Source organism: Symphalangus syndactylus, chromosome 2, assembly GCF_028878055.3.
Source record: "Symphalangus syndactylus isolate Jambi chromosome 2, NHGRI_mSymSyn1-v2.1_pri, whole genome shotgun sequence".
Taxonomy (NCBI): Eukaryota; Metazoa; Chordata; class Mammalia; order Primates; family Hylobatidae; genus Symphalangus; species Symphalangus syndactylus.
This window is the reverse complement of record NC_072424.2, coordinates 87,514,105-87,534,789: the sequence shown is the minus strand read 5'-3', so window position 1 is coordinate 87,534,789 and position 20,685 is coordinate 87,514,105. Positions and strand designations below refer to the sequence as shown.

General features: G+C 38.4%; 1 protein-coding gene across 2 annotated transcripts in view; it reads left to right on the top strand.

The window, feature by feature from the left end:
* The window catches only part of AK9 (adenylate kinase 9), a 229,600-nt gene that overhangs the window by 15,415 nt on the left and 193,500 nt on the right, over positions 1–20,685 (top strand). For both annotated transcript variants that reach the window (XM_055261102.2, XM_063631005.1), the window contains exons 2-6: positions 5,779–5,906; positions 7,282–7,345; positions 9,374–9,426; positions 9,527–9,623; positions 19,305–19,417. In XM_055261102.2, coding sequence (XP_055117077.2) covers positions 5,790–5,906; positions 7,282–7,345; positions 9,374–9,426; positions 9,527–9,623; positions 19,305–19,417 — 444 coding nt within the window. In that variant the 5' untranslated portion in view covers positions 5,779–5,789. The remainder of the gene's footprint in view (positions 1–5,778; positions 5,907–7,281; positions 7,346–9,373; positions 9,427–9,526; positions 9,624–19,304; positions 19,418–20,685) is intronic.

The following is a 20,685-nucleotide window of genomic DNA, read 5'->3' as shown; positions in this document are numbered from 1 at the left end:
TTTACCCAGCACCATTTATTAAATAGGGAATCCTTTCCCCATTTCTTGTTTTTGTCAGGTTTGTCAAAGATCAGATAGTTGTAGCTATGCGGCATCATTTCTGAGGGCTCTGTTCTGTTCCATTGATCTATGTCTCTGTTGTGGTACCAGTACCATGCTGTTTTGGTTACTGTAGCCTTGTAGTATAGTTTAAAGTCAGGTAGCGTGATGCCTCCAGCTTTGTTCTTTTGGCTTAGGATTGACTTGGCGATGCGGGCTCTTTTTTGGTTCCATATGAACTTTAAAGTAGTTTTTTCCAATTCTGTGAAGAAAGTCATTGGTAGCTTGATGGGGATGGCATTGAATCTATAAATTACCTTGGGCAGTATGGCCATTTTCACGATATTGATTCTTCCAACCCATGAGCATGGAATGTTCTTCCATTTGTTTGTATCCTCTTTTATTTCATTGAGCAGTGGTTTGTAGTTCTCCTTGAAGAGGTCCTTCACATCCCTTGTAAGTTGGATTCCTAGGTATTTTATTCTCTTTGAAGCAATTGTGAATGGGAGTTCACTCATGATTTGGCTCTCTGTTTGTCTGTTATTGGTGTACAAGAATGCTTGTGATTTTTGTACATTAATTTTGTATCCTGAGACTTTGCTGAAGTTGCTAATCAGCTTAAGGAGATTTTGGGCTGAGACAATGGGGTTTTCTAGATATACAATCATGTCATCTGCAAACAGGGACAATTTGACTTCCTCTTTTCCTAATTGAATACCCTTTATTTCCTTCTTCTGCCTGATTGCTCTGGCCAGAACTTCCAGCACTATGTTGAATAGGAGCGGTGAGAGAGGGCATCCCTGTCTTGTGCCAGTTTTCAGAGGGAATGCTTCCAGTTTTTGCCCATTCAGTATGATATTGGCTGTGGGTTTGTTGTAGATAGCTCTTATTATTTTGAGATACGTCCCATCAATACCTAATTTATTGAGAGTTTTTAGCATGAAGGGTTGTTGAATTTTGTCAAAGGCCTTTTCTGCATCTATTGAGATAATCATGTGGTTTTTGTCTTTGGTTCTGTTTATATGCTGGATTACATTTATTGATTTGCGTATGTTGAACCAGCCTTGCATCCCAGGGATGAAGCCCACTTGATCATGGTGGATAAGCTTTTTGATGTGCTGCTGGATTCGGTTTGCCAGTATTTTATTGAGGATTTTTGCATCAATGTTCATCAAGGATATTGGTCTGAAATTCTCTTTTTTGGTTATGTCTCCGCCAGGTTTTGGTATCAGGACGATGCTGGCTTTATGAAATGTGTTAGGGAGGATTCCCTCTTTTTCTATCGATTGGAATAGTTTCAGAAGGAATGGTACCAGTTCCTCCTTGTACCTCTGGTAGAATTCAGCTGTGAATCCATCAGGTCCTGGATTCTTTTTGGTTGGTAAGCTATTGATTATTGCCACAATTTCAGAACCTGTTATTGGTCTATTCAGAGATTCAACTTCTTCCTGGTTTAGTCTTGGGAGGGTGTATTTGTCGAGGAATTTATCCATTTCTTCTAGATTTTCTAGTTTATTTGCATAGAGGTGTTTGTAGTATTCTCTGATGGTAGATTGTATTTCTGTGGGATCGGTGGTGATATCCCCTTTTTCGTTTTTTATTGCATCTATTTGATTCTTCTCTCTTTTCTTCTTTATTAGTCTTGCCAGCGGTCCATCAATTTTGTTGATCTTTTCAAAAAACCAGCTCCTGGATTCATTAATTTTTTGAAGGGTTTTTTGTGTCTCTATTTCCTTCAGTTCTGCTCTGATTTTAGTTATTTCTAGCCTTCTGCTAGCTTTTGAATGTGTTTGCTCTTGCTTTTCTAGTTCTTTTAATTGTGATGTTAGGGTGTCAATTTTGGATCTTTCCTGCTTTCTCTTGTGGGCATTTAGTGCTATAAATTTCCCTCTACACACTGCTTTGAATGTGTCCCAGAGATTCTGGTATGTTGTGTCTTTGTTCTCGTTGGTTTCAAAGAACATCTTTATTTCTGCCTTCATTTCATTATGTACCCAATAGTCATTCAGGAGCAGGTTGTTCAGTTTCCATGTAGTTGAGCGGTTTTGACTGAGTTTCTTAATCCTGAGTTCTAGTTTGATTGCACTGTGGTCTGAGAGACAGTTTGTTATAATCTCTGTTCTTTTACATTTGCTGAGAAGAGCTTTACTTCCAACTATGTGGTCAATTTTGGAATAGGTGTGGTGTGGTGCTGAAAAAAATGTATATTCTGTTGATTTGGGGTGGAGAGTTCTGTAGATGTCTATTAGGTCCACTTTATGTAGAGCTGAGTTCAATTCCTGGATATCCTTGTTAACTTTCTGTCTCGTTGATCTGTCTAATGCTGACAGTGGGGTGTTAAAATCTCCCATTATTATTGTGTGGGAGTTTAAGTCCCTTTGTAGGTCACTGAGGACTTGCTTTATGAATCTGGGTGCTCCTGTGTTGGGTGCATATATATTTAGGATAGTTAGCTCTTCTTCTTGAATTGATCCCTTTACCATTATGTAATGGCCTTCTTTGTCTCTTTTGATCTTTGTTGGTTTAAAGTCTATTTTATCAGAGACTAGGATTGCAACCCCTGCCTTTTTTTGTTTTCCAGTTGCTTGATAGATCTTCCTCCATCCCTTTATTTTGAGTCTATGTGTGTCTCTGCACGTGAGATGGGTTTCCTGAATACAGCACACTGATGGGTCCTGACTCCTTATCCAGTTTGCCAGTCTGTGTCTTTTGATTGGAGCATTTAGCCCATTTACATTTAACGTGAATATTGTTATGTGTGAATCTGATCCTGTCATTATGATGTTAGTTGGTTATTTTGCTCGTTAGTTGCTATAGTTTCTTCCTAGCCTCGATGGTCTTTACAATTTGGCATGTTTTTGCAGGGGCTGGTACCGGTTGTTCCTTTCCATGTTTAGTGCTTCCTTCAGGAGCTCTTTTAGGGCAGGCCTGGTGGTGACAAAATCACTCAGCGTTTGCTTGTCTGTAAAGTATTTTATTTCTCCTTCACTTATGAAGCTTAGTTTGGCGGGATAGGAAATTCTGGGTTGAAAATTCTTTTCTTTAAGAATGTTGAATATCGGCCCCCACTCTCTTCTGGCTTGTAGAGTTTCTGCTGAGAGATCAGCTGTTAGTCTGATGGGCTTTCCTTTGTGGGTAACCCAACCGTTCTCTCTGGCTGCCCTTAACATTTTTTCCTTCATTTCAACTTTGGTGAATCTGACAATTATGTGTCTTGGAGTTGCCCTTCTCGAGGAGTATCTTTGTGGCGTTCTCTGTATTTCCTGAATCTGAATGCTGGCCTGCCTTGCTAGATTGGGGAAGTTCTCCTGGATAATATCTTGCAGAGTGTTTTCCAACTTGGTTCCATTCTCCCCATCATTTTCAGGTACACCAATCAGACGTAGGTTTGGTCTTTTCACATAGTCCCAAATTTCTTGGAGGCTTTGTTCATTTCTTTTTATTCTTTTTTCTCTAAACTTCCCTTCTCTCTTCATTTCATTCATTTCATCTTCTATCAGCGATACCCTTTCTTCCAGTTGATCGCATCTGCTACTGAGGCTTCTGCATTCTTCGCGTAGTTCTCGAAACTTGGCTTTCAGCTCCATCATCTCCTTTAAGCCCTTCTCTCCATTGGTTATTCTAGTTATCCATTCTTCTAATTTTTTTTCAAAGTTTTTAACTTCTTTGCTATTGTTTTGAATTTCCTCTCGTAGCTCAGAGTAGTTTGATCGTCTGAAGCCTTCTTCTCTCAACTCATCAAAGTCATCCTCCATCCAGCTTTGTTCCGTTGCTGGTGAGGTACTGCGTTCCTTTGGAGGAGGAGAGGTGCTCTGTTTTTTAGAGTTTCCAGTTTTTTTGGTCTGTTTTTTCCCCATCTTTGTGGTTTTGTCTACTTTTTGTCTTCGATGATGGTGATGTACAGATGGGTTTTTGGTGTGGATGTCCTTTCTGTTTGTTAATTTTCCTTCTACCAGACAAGACCCTCAGCTGCAGGTCTGTTGGAGTTTACTAGAGGTCCACTCCAGACCCTGTTTGGCTGGGTGTCAGCACCGGTGGCTGCAGAACAGCGGATTTTCGTGAGACCACAAATTCAGCTGTCTGATAGTTCCTCTGAAAGTTTTGTCCGGTTGAATGAGGTGTCAGTCTGTCCCTACTGGGGGGGTGCCTCCCAGTTAGGCTGCTCAGGGATGAGGGACCCACTTTAGGAGGCAGTCTGTCCGTTCTCAGATCTCCAGCTGCGTGCTGGGAGAACCACTACTCTCTTCAAAGCTGTCAGTCAGACAGGGACATTTAAGGCTGTGGAGGTTCTCGCTGAGTTTTTGGTTGTCTGTGCCCTGCCCCCACAGGTGGAGCCTACAGAGGCAGGCAGGCCTCCTTGAGCTGTGGTGGGCTCCACCCAGTTCGAGCTTCCTGGCTGCTTTGTTTACCTAAGCAAGCCTGGGCAATGGCGGGCGCCCCTCCCCCAGCCTCACTGCCGCCTTGCAGCTTGATCTCAGACTGCTGTGCTAGCAATCAGCAAGACTCTGTGGGCATAGGACCCTCTGAGCCAGGTGCGGGACACAATCTCCTAGTGTGCCGTTTTCCAGGCCCGTTGGAAAAGCGCAGTATTAGGACGGGACTGACCCGACATTCCAGGTGCCGTCTGTTGCCCCTTTCTTTGACTAGGAAAGGGAACTCCCTGACCCCTTGCGCTTCCCGAGTGAGGCAATGCCTCGCCCTGCTTCGGCTCGCGCACAGTGTGCTTCACCGACCGTCCTGAACCCACTGTTAGGCACTCCCTAGTGAGATGAAACCGGTACCTCAAGCAGAAATGCAGAAATCACCCGTCTTCTGTGTCGCTGGGGCTGGGAGCTGGAGACCGGAGCTGTTCCTATTCGGCCATCTTGGCTCCACCTCTATCACTATTTTTTACATTATTTTATTGTGATCAAGAGATATGTCTCATGCTATTTTACTGTTTACATAATAGAAATATTCAATGGATATATATAAATATTTTGTGAACATAAATATGTAGTCTACAAGTGCTTGAAAACAAGAGACAGTCTTTGTTCAAAAACAAACTGTTATGACCTTATTTGTTTCTGATTGACTTCAAAAGAGTTGGACTAAGTTGAAAACTGTTCATGTTAAAATACTGAGGACCTGAGCTTCTGTGCCTAGAAATCCGCTTGTGAGCAAATCAAAATAGCAAAAGGTTTCTGAAAACAACTTTAAAATAAATATATGTTCTTACAGATATTTATAAAATATTACAAAAGAAAAAATGTAAAAACCACATTACTTTTGGAAAAGTTTTCTTCATGGAATTACCCAAAGCTTCCTAAAATATGAAAATATGAATCTAATACATTTAGCCAACATTACCTTTTCTATTTCTGGTAAAATTTATACGTGCACCTATGTTGCATGTGCATGTACAACATATTTACCTTTAATTTGGTTTTTAATATAATACACACAAATCTGTGTATTTATACATATATGTGTATTTTTTCCTTAAGTTAGTCTTTTAGAAACACTTTGAGCTCTCTTTTATACAACATATAGTTGGATTTTGTTTTTGTCTCAAACTAAGAGCTTACTGTTGGTTTTATAAATGAGTTAAACTTATTTGCAATTACTGAAAAAATTCATGTGTTTAATGGCACAAAATGACTTCTGGGCTAAGAAAATTCACAGGTTATTTCAATTGTTCCTAGTCACCTCCTCCAACCAAATTAAGCAAGTTGACAATCTTACCCTTTTTTATTGTAGTATTTTGTGTCATGACTTCTCAAGAGAAGACAGAAGAGTATCCTTTTGCAGATATATTTGATGAAGATGAAACTGAAAGGAATTTTTTGTTGTCCAAACCTGTTTGCTTTGTTGTATTTGGGAAACCAGTAAGTTATCTCTTATTATTTGGTGTAATTTTTTTTTATTTTTAAAATCACAATTTTCTGAGTTACCATATAAAAATAAAAACCACATATTGTGCTCATTTTTTGAGTGTCTGATAAGCTTTCATTATATGACTTAAAATCTGACATAATATTGGTTATAAATTCGTAACTATCTCTTGCACACATGCACACATGCACACATATGCTCATCGCAACACTACTTACAACAGCAAAGACATGGAATCAACCTAAATGCCCATCAGTGGTAGACTAGATAAAGAAGATGTCGTACATATATACCAGAATACTATGTTATATGTTATAATTGAGAAGGAACCCAGACTATATTTAAATTTGCTTTTATATTATGATGAAATTAACTTACCAAAACACCGCACATGACAACTGTTAGTAGTGTGTGATCTGAGGTTATTTCAGACTTGATTTGCATATGAAACTTCCTTTGCAATTTGTTGTGAGGCTCTCTGGATATGTGAAGATAGGACATCATCAAGATGAGCCAGGAGGTTCTCCTGTTAATATCTGAGATCCTGAGAGGCACCATGCCTCAGGCTTTACCTACAGCGTGTTAGGGGACCTATGTGTTGTTTTTCCACAAAGCAGAAAGAAACAAAAATGGCTGTTATAATAAAGTTTGCTTTTCTAGACATTTCTAGTAAGAAACTCTAGATAAGAGCTACTGACAGCCACTGAGCTGATTAATTAAAGAGCCTCTCCAGAATAGCAGAGATTAAGAGCTGGATCCCATCCTTGACTTATTTTATGTGGACCCTGGGACAGGTACCAATAAATGGTTTCAACAACTTTCACTATGTTTCTAAAAACATAGTGGGTTTTAAAAAGTCAACAGTGAAAGCAACCAGATGCAAATGTTACTTCATCAAAATGACCTTTTATCTTTAAAGTATGATAGTTTCCAAATATGTCAGTTAAAAAGGATCTTTTTGCTCATCAAAATGACTAAATGGAAGCCTGTCAAAACATTCATGATTATAAACTTTAGAAAGGAAATAAAATGATGACTCTCCAATATAATCACAATGATTTGTAATCAAAATTATAAAATTTGACAGTTAAAAGAGTGCAATACCATACTGGTATAGCTTCCTGATTTTAGGGCTATGTACTTAATATTAAAAAGTTTATTTATATTACTTTAGGAGATGTGGCATATGCAAGAATTAGTAAAGAAAAACTAAACTATACATATCTAGGGTCTATTCTTCATTTTTATGGGAAAAATTATAACATTGATGTAATAGTAACTAGCAAAAGAATCTTTAAAAATTGCTGTATCTGTTTCACTGGCAAGTAACTGTTCTATTGGGCTTTAAATAACATTTTTCTTTTTAAGGGTGTTGGGAAAACAACTTTAGCCCATTACATAACACAGGCATGGAAATGTATTCGTGTTGAAGGTAAATTTTATCTTTTTTCTCTAATATTTTATTATGAAAACTTTCAAATATGCATAAAATGGAGATAATTATACAGTGAATGCCCATATACTCACCATCTAGAGTCTGTGATTAACGTTTTGCTATATTTGCTTTATCACACATTTGTCCACCTATCAACCCAGTGAATATTATCTGCTTGGGTTTTTATTTATATTTAATTTAATTAATTAATTAATTTTTATTTTTGTAGAGACATGGTCTTGCTTTGTTGCCCAGTCTGGTTTCAAACTCCTGGGCTCAAACAGTCTTCCCACCTTGGCCTCCCAAAGTGCTGGATTACAGGTGTGAGCCACAACATCCGGCCCAATATTATTTTTATAACAGCATCATCAATCCAATAATGTTTTGCCCTTTTATTTGTCCTAGTTTTGTTCATAGTATTTATAAAATGTCGTCAACTCTATTCTACTACCTCCAATTCTCTAATTTCGTAATTTAGAACAGTTTGGGATATGTGTGTTTGGGTGTCTTTTTGTGAAAGCTCAAATGAGATGGAACTCTCACAGCTTTTCTTAGGAACATTTTTCAGAACTTAATTGTCTTCAATGATAACTTTTATTTTTTATTTATAAATTTTCTTGCATTCTTTGCAATGTATAAGACAATGGATTGATATCTTTGTATATAAATATTCTTTTAATTAATAAAACTATTTATGCCCTAATAGAAAAATAAGAAAAAGAATGAATAGGCAATTCATAAAAGTAGAAATAAAAATAAACAGTATAAGAAAAAAGAGTTTAACATCATTCTAAGAAATGTTAATTAAAATAACACTGGTCCATATTTGCCTATCAAATTGGCAGTGAATCTTTACAACTACTACAATCACTGTAGGTAAGGATGTTACAAAATGGGCATTCCACATGCTGTTAGTAAAGTTGCAATCTGGTACAATTTTTTGGAGAACAATTTGTAATACGTAACACACACACACACACACACAACTCTAAAAGTTTCTTCTTTCTTTGTTCAAAAAGTTTACTTCTAGGAAATCTTAAAGAATACCATACATCCCATAGAGTATTAATAACTAATGATATAACAACTCTCCTGGGCCCTCCCCTGGGTCATGTCCCTGTCATTCCTATCCCAGGATGTCCTCTGTCAAGGAATGATACATTTCCTCTTTTAAAGGAAACAAATCATTGGAATTTCAGCCTCAAGACCCCTCTTTCTAATCAGTGTTTACCCATTTTAACATTTCTTGATTCATTTCCTTTTATGCCATGTGCAAAACTAGCAGGCTTTGCATGTAATTGTATGGTTATGAAAATCTGGATTAATTAATACCAGTGCATACTTTTGTAACTATACTTAATGATTTAGAAATCACTGTCATATACACCACCTGATTTCATCCTTACATTCTATTGTACACTACACAGTACATATGCATCCAAGGTGCAGAGGTATTTACGGAGTTAGCTCCCCCAGGATTCTTTATTTTTTTATTTTTTATTTTTATTTTGAGATACGCCCTCACTTTGTCATCCAGGCTGGAGTGCAGTGACATGATCACGGCTCTCTGCAGCCTTGACCTCCTGGGCTCAAGTAATCACCCCGCCTCAGCTTCCTGAGTAGCAGGGACTATAGGCATGCACCATAACACCCTGCTAATTTTTTAACTTTTTGTAGAAATGTAGTCTCCCTATGTTGCCCAGGCTGGTCTCAAACTCCTGAGCTCAAGCAATCCTCCTGCCTTGAACTCCCAAAGTACTGGGATTGCAGACATGAGTCACCATGTTCACTTCTCCAAGATTCTTAAGCTTAGTAAGTGGCAGAGACAAGTTCTCTATGGAAGACATTCTGCTGCTTCTGCTTTGGTTAGGCTTAAGTGACATAATATGCATACATTTGCATTATAAATTATAAAGTGATGCACAAATGTTAATCTTTGTTACCAGTTACAAGACACTAGAATGTGTTTCTTATTTTGATGATCCTAATATCAGTCTGTATTAATATTTTGAATTCATGTTTTAGCTTTGCCAATTTTAGAAGAACAGATTGCTGCTGAAACCGAATCAGGAGTTATGGTAAACAAACCTAAATTTCAAAGTAACTATGATTACAAAAAAAAGCTCTGTATCATAGATATATTATACAGTAATGTACAATATCTATGCTTGTCCTTAGTTGCAGTCAATGTTGATCAGCGGTCAAAGCATTCCAGATGAACTTGTCATAAAGCTAATGTTGGAGAAGCTCAACTCCCCAGAAGTCTGTCACTTTGGTATGTTTATTTTAATATATTTACAGCCCACAAAGCAGCCTTAAAACTCATGCTTTATCTGAGGCAAAAATAGTTTCTGGAGTTGCCCTTTCTTTTGCCTTAGCACAACAATCTCATTGTCTCTATTCAGTTGAGCAGCTCAGAAGGTTTTATTTGCTTGTTTGTTTTTATTTCTCAGATTGTACATTTGTTTTAAAAATAAGTTTATGTGACCCAGTCTTCTTTAACATTGTGTTATTCAATAAAAGCATCAGAAATCTGCTGTGGTCCATCTTGCAGTACTGCTAACTCTGCTGACTGCTTCCTCATACACCTTGGGTTATATCGCTAAGTCCTGACAATGGCTAGGGTTGTCTGCATTAATCTGCACTTAGAAGGCAGGAATGGGAAGTGGAATGCCACTATCTTACTGTTGAGCTCCAGATGTTGTCAGGCTTCAGCCTGCTCATCCAGTCTGCCCTCTGACTCTGGACCTGAAACCTCTCCCAGTACTCAAATGGATGCAGAGCAAGGGCCTTGGATCTAATTTTTCAAAACAAAGACCACTGAAGCTCTAAATGATTAAAAAGAAAAGAGCAAACTCTAATACCTCTGCAAAAGAAGAGGAGAATAATAATGACAAGTTTGGGATAAAATCGTCCACCTGAAATTGATTTACTGAATGAAAAAAGAAAAATTAAGAAAGTTGCTTTATATTCTTAGTAAGTTAGAAGAAGACATTGTAACTATTAATGCAGGAATAAAAATACAGGAAAGTAAAAACCATAACTGCCAAAGCAAATCAATGATGGAAGCAGCAAAAGCAGCCTTCTCAAACTGTATTTACTGGTCTCTATCTATAGACAGAAAGATACCTCTTCACATAGCTCATATGTATAGAGAGATGATACATAGAATGTCCCATAGAATGTCCCATATCCACATATGTAGACAGGTCTCTATATGGATATATGGGTTTTTATACATAATACATATATAGAGATTCATATATATGGATTATAAATACATTATAATATAAGTAGATAAGGTTTCTCTGTAAACTATCTACCCATCTATCCACTTACTACCTATTTGTTCAGCAGTGATAAAGAGACTGAACTTGGGCAAAATATCCAGAATATGGAAGGCTGGATAAGTAAAAAGGCAAACAGGAATCACAGAATTCCAAATTACATCAATAAATGACCTCAGAAAACATAGTATTTGAAACAGAAGTATGTATATAGGTAGGTAAGTAAATACCTATTTGTTAACCTCACTTACCTCTTGAAAAACTTAAATTGGTTTACATGGCTACAAAAAAGATGACATAAATTATAAGTATTGGCAAAAGGAGAAAGAAAAAAAAACAACATGAAGAAACTCAGTTGTGCCTCTCATGGTGTTCATAATGTTTTACAATTGTTATTAGGAAATAGTTCAAACAAAAGCAGAGAGATTAGTATAAAGGTCCTTCCACATTACCACTGAGGTTCAGCATATGTCCAAAACCAACTCTAGTCTAATCTCGTTTCATCTACACTTCTACTTACTCCCTTCTCTCAACCTATGTTATTTTGAAGCTAATCAATATCACATCAGTTCATCTGTAAAATGTTCCATTTATATCTCTAAAAGATAAGGGCTCTTAAACCTATTACACATTACCATTATCACACTTAAAAAATTAATTGTTATTCCTTGATATCATCTACTAGATTTCATTAATTACCTCATAGATATTTTTTAGTTGATTTTTTTTTGAAGCAGGATCTAACCAGGTTTCACATAGTGCAAGTGACTAGTATGTCTAAAGTCTCTTTATCTATAAGTTTCCCCTACTTCTTTCTATCTTCTTGTGTCTTCTCTGTTGAAGAAACGGGTCACTTGTCTTGTAGAGTTTCCCACATTCTGGATTTGGCTGATTACATTCCTCAGACCCAAGTACTTCCTGTATGCGGATACTTGCCCTAGGAGCTGGCAGAGGAAAAGTGATATAAATGGTTTCCTGAGTCTGGGGGCCACACCCTCACCATTTGCTTACAAGGCCACTTTCTAGGCATGCACAAACGACCTCATTTAAAGACTGCAGTGGAGATGGAACCTAAAGTGCCTTCTGCCCGGCCACCCCTTAACCCATCCTGTAGCATCCCCACAGGAATTTTTTTTAGAACCTAGCACTCTGCTCAAGTTCCCAGCAAGCCTTCTCATCCTGATGTTTGCTCTCAACCCGTAGCCTGGTAGAAGGTAGAAGCAAAATTGGAAGTGAAGGGTTTTCAAAACAGGGATATAAACTCGATTAGGTCAATAGATGCAGAAAAGGCCTTTGACAAAATTCAACAGCCCTTCATACTAAAAACTCTCAATAAATTAGGTATTGATGGGATGTATCTAATCATAAGCTATTTATGACAAACCCACAGCCAATATCATACTGAATGGGCAAAAACTGGAAGCATTCCCTTTGAAAACTGGCACAAGACAGGGATGCCCTCTCTCACCACTCCTATTCAACATAGTGTTGGAAGTTCTGGCCAGGGCAATCAGGTAAGAGAAAGAAATAAAGGGTATTTAATTAGGAAAAGAGGAAGTCAAATTGTCCCTGTTTGCAGATGACATGACTGTATATCTAGAAAACCTCATCGTCTCAGCCCAAAATCTCCTTAAGCTGATAAGCAACTTCAGCAAAGTCTCAGGATACAAAATCAATGTGCAAAAATCACAAGCATTCTTATACACCAATAACAGAGAGCCAAATCATGAGTGAACTCTCATTCACAATTGCTTCAAAGAGAATAAAATACCTAGGAATCCAACTTACAAGGGATGTGAAGGACCTCTTCAAGGAGAACTACAAACCACTGCTCAACGAAATAAAAGAGGACACAAACAAATGGGAGAACATTCCATGCTCATGGATAGGAAGAATCAATATTGTGAAAATGGCCATACTGTCCAAGGTGATTTATAGATTCAATGCCATCCCCATCAAGGTGCCAAGGACTTTCTTCACAGAATTGGAAAAAACTACTTTAAAGTTCATACGGAACCAAAAAAGAGCCCACATTGCCAAGACAATCCTAAGCCAAAAGAACAAAGTGGGAGGCATCAAGCTACCTGACTTCAAACTATACTACAAGGCTACAGTAACCAAAACAGCATGGTACTGGTACCAAAACAGAGACATAGATCAATGGAACAGAAAAGAGCCCTCAGAAATAATTCCACACATCTACAACTATCTGATCTTTGACAAACCTGACAAAAACAAGAAATGGGGAAAGGGTTCCCTATTCAACAAATGGTGCTGGGAAAACTGGCTAGCCATATGTAGAAAGCCGAAACTGGATCCCTTCCTTACACCTTATACAAAAATTAATTCAAGATGGATTAAAGACTTACATGTTAGACCTAAAACCATATAAACCATAGAAGAAAACCTAGGCAATACCATTCAGGACATAGGCATGGGCAAGGACTTCATGACTAAAACACCAAAAGTAATGGCAACAAAAGCCAAAATTGACAAATGGGATCTAATTAAACTAAAGAGCTTCTGCACAGCAAAAGAAACTACCATCAGAGTGAACAGGCAACCTACAGAATGGGAGAAAATTTTTGCAATCTACCCATCTGACAAAGGGCTAATATCCAGAATCTACAAAGAACTCAAACAAATTTACAAGAAAAAGACAACCCCATCAACAAGTGGGCAAAGGATATGAACAGACACTTCTCAAAAGAAGACATTTATGCAGCCAGCAGACACATGAAAAAATGCTCATCATCACTGGCCATCACAGAAATGCAAATCAAAACCACAATGAGATATCATCTCACACCAGTTAGAATGGCCATCATTAAAAAGTCAGGAAACAACAGGTGCTGGAGAGGATGTGGAGAAATAGGAACACTTTTACACTGTTGGTGGCACTGTAAACTAGTTCAACCATTGTGGAAGACAGTGTGGCAATTCCTCAAAGATCTAGAACTAGAAATACCATTTGACTCAGCCATCCCATTACTGGGTATGTACTCAAAGGAATATAAATCATGCTGCTGTAAAGACACATGCACACGTATGTTTATTGCGGCACTACTCACAATAGCAAAGACTTGGAACCGACCCAAATGTCCAACAATGATAGACTGGATTAAGAAAATGTGGCACATATACACCATGGAATACTATGCAGCCATAAAAAATGATGAGTTCATGTCCTTTGTAGGGACATGGATGAAGCTGGAAACCATCATTCTCAGCAAACTATTGCAAGGACAAAAAACCAAATACCGCATGTTCTCACTCATAGGTAGGAATTGAACAATGAGAACACTTGGACACAGGAAGGGGAACATCACACACCGGAGCCTGTTGTGGGGTTGGGGGAGAGGGGAGGGATAGCATTAGGAGATATACCTAATGTAAATGATGAGTTAATGGGTGCAGCACACCAACATGGCACATGTATACATATGTAACAAACCTGCACATTGTGCACATGTACTCTAGAACTTAAACGTATAATAAAATATATATACATATGTATATATATGTATATATATATAAAAGAAAATGTGGCACATATGCACCATGGAATACTATGCAGCCATAAAAAAAGGATGAGTTCATGTCCTTTGTAGGGACATGGATGAAGCTGGAAACCATCATTCTCAGCAAACTATCGCAAGGACAAAAAACCAAACACCGCATGTTCTCACTCATAGGTAGGAATTGAACAATGAGAACACTTGTACACAGAAAGGGGAACATCACAAGGGGCCTGCTGTGGGATGGGGAGAAGGGGGCAGGAAAGCATTAGGAGATATAGCTAATGTAAATGATGAGTTAATGGGTGCAGCCTACCAACATGGCACATGTATACATATGTAACAAACCTGCACATTGTGCACATGTGCCCCAGAACTTAAAGTATAATTAAAAATAAATAAATAAAACAAAATAAAAAATAAACAAATGACAACTAAAATAGTAACTTCAAAATGAGATTAATGGAATAAAAAAACAAAGAGAAAAAAAAAAAACTTGAGTGAGGGGCTGAGTGAGGATGGATAATTGATGACTCCAAAATCCCTGAAGAGATATGTGCACTTCCAGGGACATCACACAGCAGAGCATTGCCAAATTCATCTTAATTTTGTTTTATACTAGAGCCCTTTTATAGTTGGTGTTTCCATCACTATTTTAAAAGGGCCTACACGATCTATAATTATCTTTTCATTCGCAATCTATTGTGTTGTTTTGGCCCTTAACCAAAATCAGCTTCTCGGAGCTATATCCTTACCCCAGAGTAACAGATAAGAGTCAATATGTGGCAACCTAAAAGCTCCTCACTGCTCCCTGCTTCTAGATTCTGGAAAATCTCGTTTTCCCCAGTGAATGAATAGCCCCAGTCTGGGCATTCCCGCCCCGAGTGTATCTTTATGAATAGTCTTGCAAGTCATTAGTCACCAGTGTGTCCACTCATATCAGCCTGGCCTGAGGTCAGATGGGTAGCAGGGATGGCTGGACACAAGGCTACATCAGCCTGGCCAGAGGTCAGATGGGTAGCAGGGATGGCTGGACACAAAGCTACCTGATGTCTCTGAATCTGTCATCACTTCAATCTGAAAGCAGTAGTCTGCCATCTTCATTTGTATGGAAATAGAAAATGCCTTCTTCCCACTGTGCCAAGAAATGGTGGCAAAGTGATGGTATGGGCCTGGGACAAGTCAGTTTCCTCTGGGTAGTGGTCTGGACAGTCTTACAGTTTCTCATTGGTTGGGCTAATGAAAGCTGGGCAATGGCCTACAAAACACCTACTCTGCCTATGATAGAACATGCAATGTCTCCCAGCAAGGACTGGCTTGGGGTGCGCCACTCCTCCATCTTTAGCATGGGAGGGCAAGGGCTTGGCCTCAAGGACATGTGGGGTGGGAGTGAGGAGTTCTTCATCTATGCTTTTATCCTCACATGTCTCTAGAATTGGAAAGGTTGACAGTGGGCTCAGTAGTTCTGGTATGTTCAGCAAGCAGTGTGTCCCTGGGATCTTCCAGAATTGGGACTAGAGGACTAAGTTATGCCACTTTACATCCGCAATGGTGAGACAAACTTAGATGACATAACAGTCTATCCCACACCTCCTCCCATAGATACACCCCTAGGTTCTGGAATGATAATACTAGACATCTCTCAGAGGGTAGAGCCCCAAAATTCATAGCTCAGAACATTTAGGCAGCCCAAACAATGGCCCTTCAAGAGAGAGCTAGATCCGTGGAAATTACTTATTCTTCTGCCGCTTCCATCATTAAAGAGACCAAGTATGAACATCATTCCAATATACATGTACACCAGAAGTTCAGCATTCCTGCAAACAGTTGCACGTGGAATGCCTGATAAGCTCTCCAGGCAGTGGCAGTGGCAGTGGCTGTAGGAACAGGAAGGTTTTGGCAAGCACAGCAGAGTGCCAAGCATCTTTCTGTGATCCACTTGTGATACACAGATGTTGGGAAGTATTACCAGCATGGGGAATGGCAGGGAGATATTGTTGCTTTTGCTTACAAGGCAAAGGCAAGGACTCTGGAGATAGATGGTCTCTGGAACTGTCTAACTTGGAGGAGTTAGCTGGGCAAGGTCTGAGTTCCATCCAGAGCTAGGCATGCAGTCCCCTTCAGTGTAATACCTACCATCACAATGTGTCAGACCAGGAGTTAATGCCAGCCATCGTGTCCCAGAGGAGATACTGGTCAAAGTCTTCAAAACCAGTTCAAACATGTTGTTAATCAAGTGGAAGCTAGACTCACAACAAGAGCAAAGATGCCAAACCAAGTGAGGGTGGTGTGAAGCCAGAAAAACAGAAAGCAGAGAACAAGAAGAAGAGGCAGGTAGAGAAAGGTCTGGCCCCATTCTTGAGACAGCGCAGGCAGTGTCTACATTTTTTCAGGGATGTACTGAGCTAATTTAATGAACCTCCAATAGGATAGATGCCTTGGCTATACCACGCTACGTTTAAGACAATAGCAGGAGCATGTAAGTCAGTCAGATTGGACACTAAGGATTATAGCAAGACAAGAGGGAATCGTAACTATAGTTCATATATCCAAAACCAAGATGACAAGGTCATCCTTTCTGCCTTTTTAAGTTAAATTAGGTAGGATTGCTTCTCTGGATAGAGCCCAACACATTGTTAGCAGAAAGTAAAGTGATCAAAAAAGCTTAAGAGAAATTGTTTATGCCTAAGCATTTAATTAGATTTTGAATTAGCGTGATGGTTCTTGGTCTTCTTCTTTTTTTTTTTTTTTTTTTTTTTTTTTTTTTGAGACAGAGTCTCGCTCTGTCACCCAGGCTGGAGTGCAGTGGCGTGATCTAGGCTCACTGCAACCTCTGCCTCCCGGGCTCAAGTGATTCTCCTGCCTCAGCCTCCCTAGTAGCTGGGATTACAGGCACCCACCACCACGATTGGCTAATTTTTGTATTTTTTTTTTAGTAGAGATGAGGTTTCATCATGTTGGCCAGGCTGGTCTTGAATGCCTGACCTTGTGATCCGCCCTCCTTGGCCTCCGAAAGTGCTAGGATTATAGGCATGAGCCACCGCACCTGGCCTGGTCTTCTTTTTTAAAAATAAAAGATTGTGGCCTGGCGTGGTGGCTCACGCCTGTAATCCCAGCACTTTGGGAGGCCAAGGTGGGCTGATCACGAGGTCAGGAGATCGAGACCATCCTGGCCAACATGGTGAAACCCTGTCTTTACTAAAAATACAAAAATTAGCCGGGCGTGGTAGCATGCGCCTGTAGTCCCAGCTACTCAGGAGGCTGAGGCAGGAGAATCACTTGAACCCTGGAGGCAGAGGTTGCCGTGAGCTGAGACTGCACCACTGCCCTCCAGCCTGGGCGACAGAACAAGATTCTGTCTCAAAATAAATAAATAAATAAATAAAAATAAAAGATTGTGATGAGCATGTACACACATTCATTCACTCATCTATCGACACGTGCTTGGTAACTCATCTATCAACAGGTGCTTGGTAACTTTTTTTATTTGCTATTCTAGGCATTGCATTAAGATAGTGGTTCTCAAACTTTTGGGGCACAAGACTCCCGTACACTCATAAGAATTGTTGAGGCTCCATAAGAGGTTGTGCTTACACGGGCTATATGTATTTATATTTACCATATTAGAAATTAAAACAGAGACTTTAAGAAATATCTGTTTAGAAATCATAAAACCATGACTTGTTAACATAAATTGCATATTTTATGAAAGATAATTTTTCAAAACAAAAAATTAGAAGAGTGGCATTGCTTTACATTTTCACAATCTCTTCAATGTCCAACTTAAGAGAAAGCTGGATTCTCACGCCTGCTTCTGCTCAATCTGTTGCAATATATTGCTGTCGCTGAAGTACATGAAGAAAATGTAGTTTCACACAGATACATTCTTGGAAAGGGAGGAGTATTTTAATAGCCTTTGGAATAATTGTGGATATTCTTGATTCTACATCAAAATCCAACAGATGGAAGTTTCCTGAAGGTTGGTTGCATTGTGGAATCTGAAACTGTATCAGTGAACTTTTCAAAACTTGTTTACATTAAAATCCATTGGTCTATCTTGCACTTGGAATGAGCCTATAACCCATGCCTAATTTTTGTGGCACCATGCATTGGTCATTTGGAAAATGTTGGTTCACTGAGTTATACAGATCTTCCAAATGTTGACACATTTTACTATACAGTATCAAAAAGTCACATTTGTTAATGTCACCACCAATCTCATCAAGAAAAGCCCATTATTAAGCTTGTGGTGTTGGATGTAAGTTTTTCAAAATTCAGATTTTCACTTGACTATTATAACTGGCAACAAATACTATCAGTTTTTGTCCTTGCAGTGACAGGGTCATTCCATTCACTTTTCATAAGATTTCTGCCAAATACCCAGGGCTGAATAAACATAGTTTGTCTGTTGTTCTTCCAAGAAAAGATGTAGAAAAACAAGCTGAAAGCTTTTAATTCCCTCTGAAGGAATTGAGACTTTATTAATAAGAGAAAAGTTTCTTGAGCAAGACAGTAATATAATTAAACAAATATATTAAGGAAATTAATATGATGATGGTAAACGGTGAATTTCAGTGAGAAGATTGAGATTTCTGGGTGGGGATGCAAGCCAATAACTGCGCTAAACCAAAATCATATTGGCTGTTTAAAAAACAGAAAATTATAATGTGTCCATGGGTGTTTTATTACTCTCATAACTTATAAAAACATTATATACATGTGTTCTACTATATTATGAAATATTAATATGAGAAAGAAAATAAATATGGCATGCAACCCCTATAATATACCTTTACCATTCATATGAGTAAACTTTACTAACATGAGTTAAAATAATTGCTAGCATGAAATTTCCTTCCTTAGGCACCTCATCTGTCTAAAATAAATTGACTTGGAGTTTTCAAAAATGTCTTCTTCTAGCCCAGTGATTTCTTTATCTTCAGAAAAACATTATTCATAGTTACACTTCATGTGGCAATAACCTTAAGTGTTAATTTAAAATTTTTGACAGATGACTTTATGATAGATGAGGATAAAGTAATATAATATAGTAAATATATATAACATAGTAAATATATATAATATAATAAATCCATGCCCTCATATGTTGATAATTTTATAAAAGTTTTAAAATTATATTTTACTTTACAGGTTATATTATCACTGAAATACCATCACTTTCACAGGATGCCATGACTACCTTACAGCAAATAGAATTAATTAAAAACTTAAATTTGAAACCTGATGTTATAATCAATATAAAGGTAAGGATATTAATTGTTTTGCTAGTAGAGTAAACCATTCTTTTTGATAGTAGTTACATTCAAGGAATGCTTTAAACATTTTTAGGTAGTTATGGAGATAGTAACTTATGCATCAATCACAGGAACTGAGTCATACTTTCTCATAGTTCTGTGCTGTTGCTCCTACAGCTCCATCCACATGAGATACCTTCTTCCCTCATCACCAGCCTTCATCATAGTCATCCTTTGAAAGTCAGTTAAGACATCATCTCTTTAGAACTTTCCCTGACAACTACCCCATTCCACCACCTCTCTTTCTCTCTCTCCCTTCCACACCTTACTTATCATAAGAGAGTTAAATCCTTCTCTGATGACCATTCATGGTGCTCTCCGCTCCCTATCATGTTACTCACCTTACTGTATTATAATTATCCATTTTCCTCCTAGACTCTGTCTTACTTGAAGGTGGGAACCACGTCTTGCTCATATAAACATCAACCAGTATACTATATGGTACCTAGTGGCACCTAGTAAGTTTACTAATAAAATGAAAGAATAGACACATAACATGAATGTATGAATGTTAAAGAACACTATTACATTAACTACAAGTTAAGGCTGGGTCTTGTTCTTAATTCTCTCTTTTATTATTAGAATTTGGTAAATCACATCTAGAAGTCGATTTCCTTTCTACAAAAATGACAATAGCTGCCTCATGGGGTTGTGATAAGAATTTAGTAAGGTGGTGTATTCTTGTTTATGTCAAAATGAATGATAAGCTTTTGTATCTATACTCTGCCAGTGTTTATGACAGCTCAAATAAACTAGATGGTTTTCAGCTCAGATGCGGGGACCCAGTGGAGTGTCAGGGTCAGCTGTGAGAGAGAGGTGGCCTTGCAGTGCTGAGTGTGGTGTAATCTGCAGCCCCAGCCACCACTCATGGCCAGGGGTCAATCACAATTGTGAGTGAACTTGAGAATGTCACACATGTGAATGTGGACATAACAGAGAGATCTCATTCAACTGAAACCGCATATAAAAACTAAGCCGAGGAAAAGACAGATTCAATAGAAAATTAAGATCTAATTGAGAGAGAGCACACAGATGTACAGGCCAGAAGACCCTAAATGCTTACTGAGTTTGGGTCATAAATTTGGTTCTAGGTTTCATGAACTAAAGTAAAAGGGTAAATGTGACCAGTTATAAAATTCACATTATCCATGAGAAGACAAGCCATTCCTCAGGCAAAACAAGACTGCCACTGAGAATGAGAGAAATACCTTAGATGG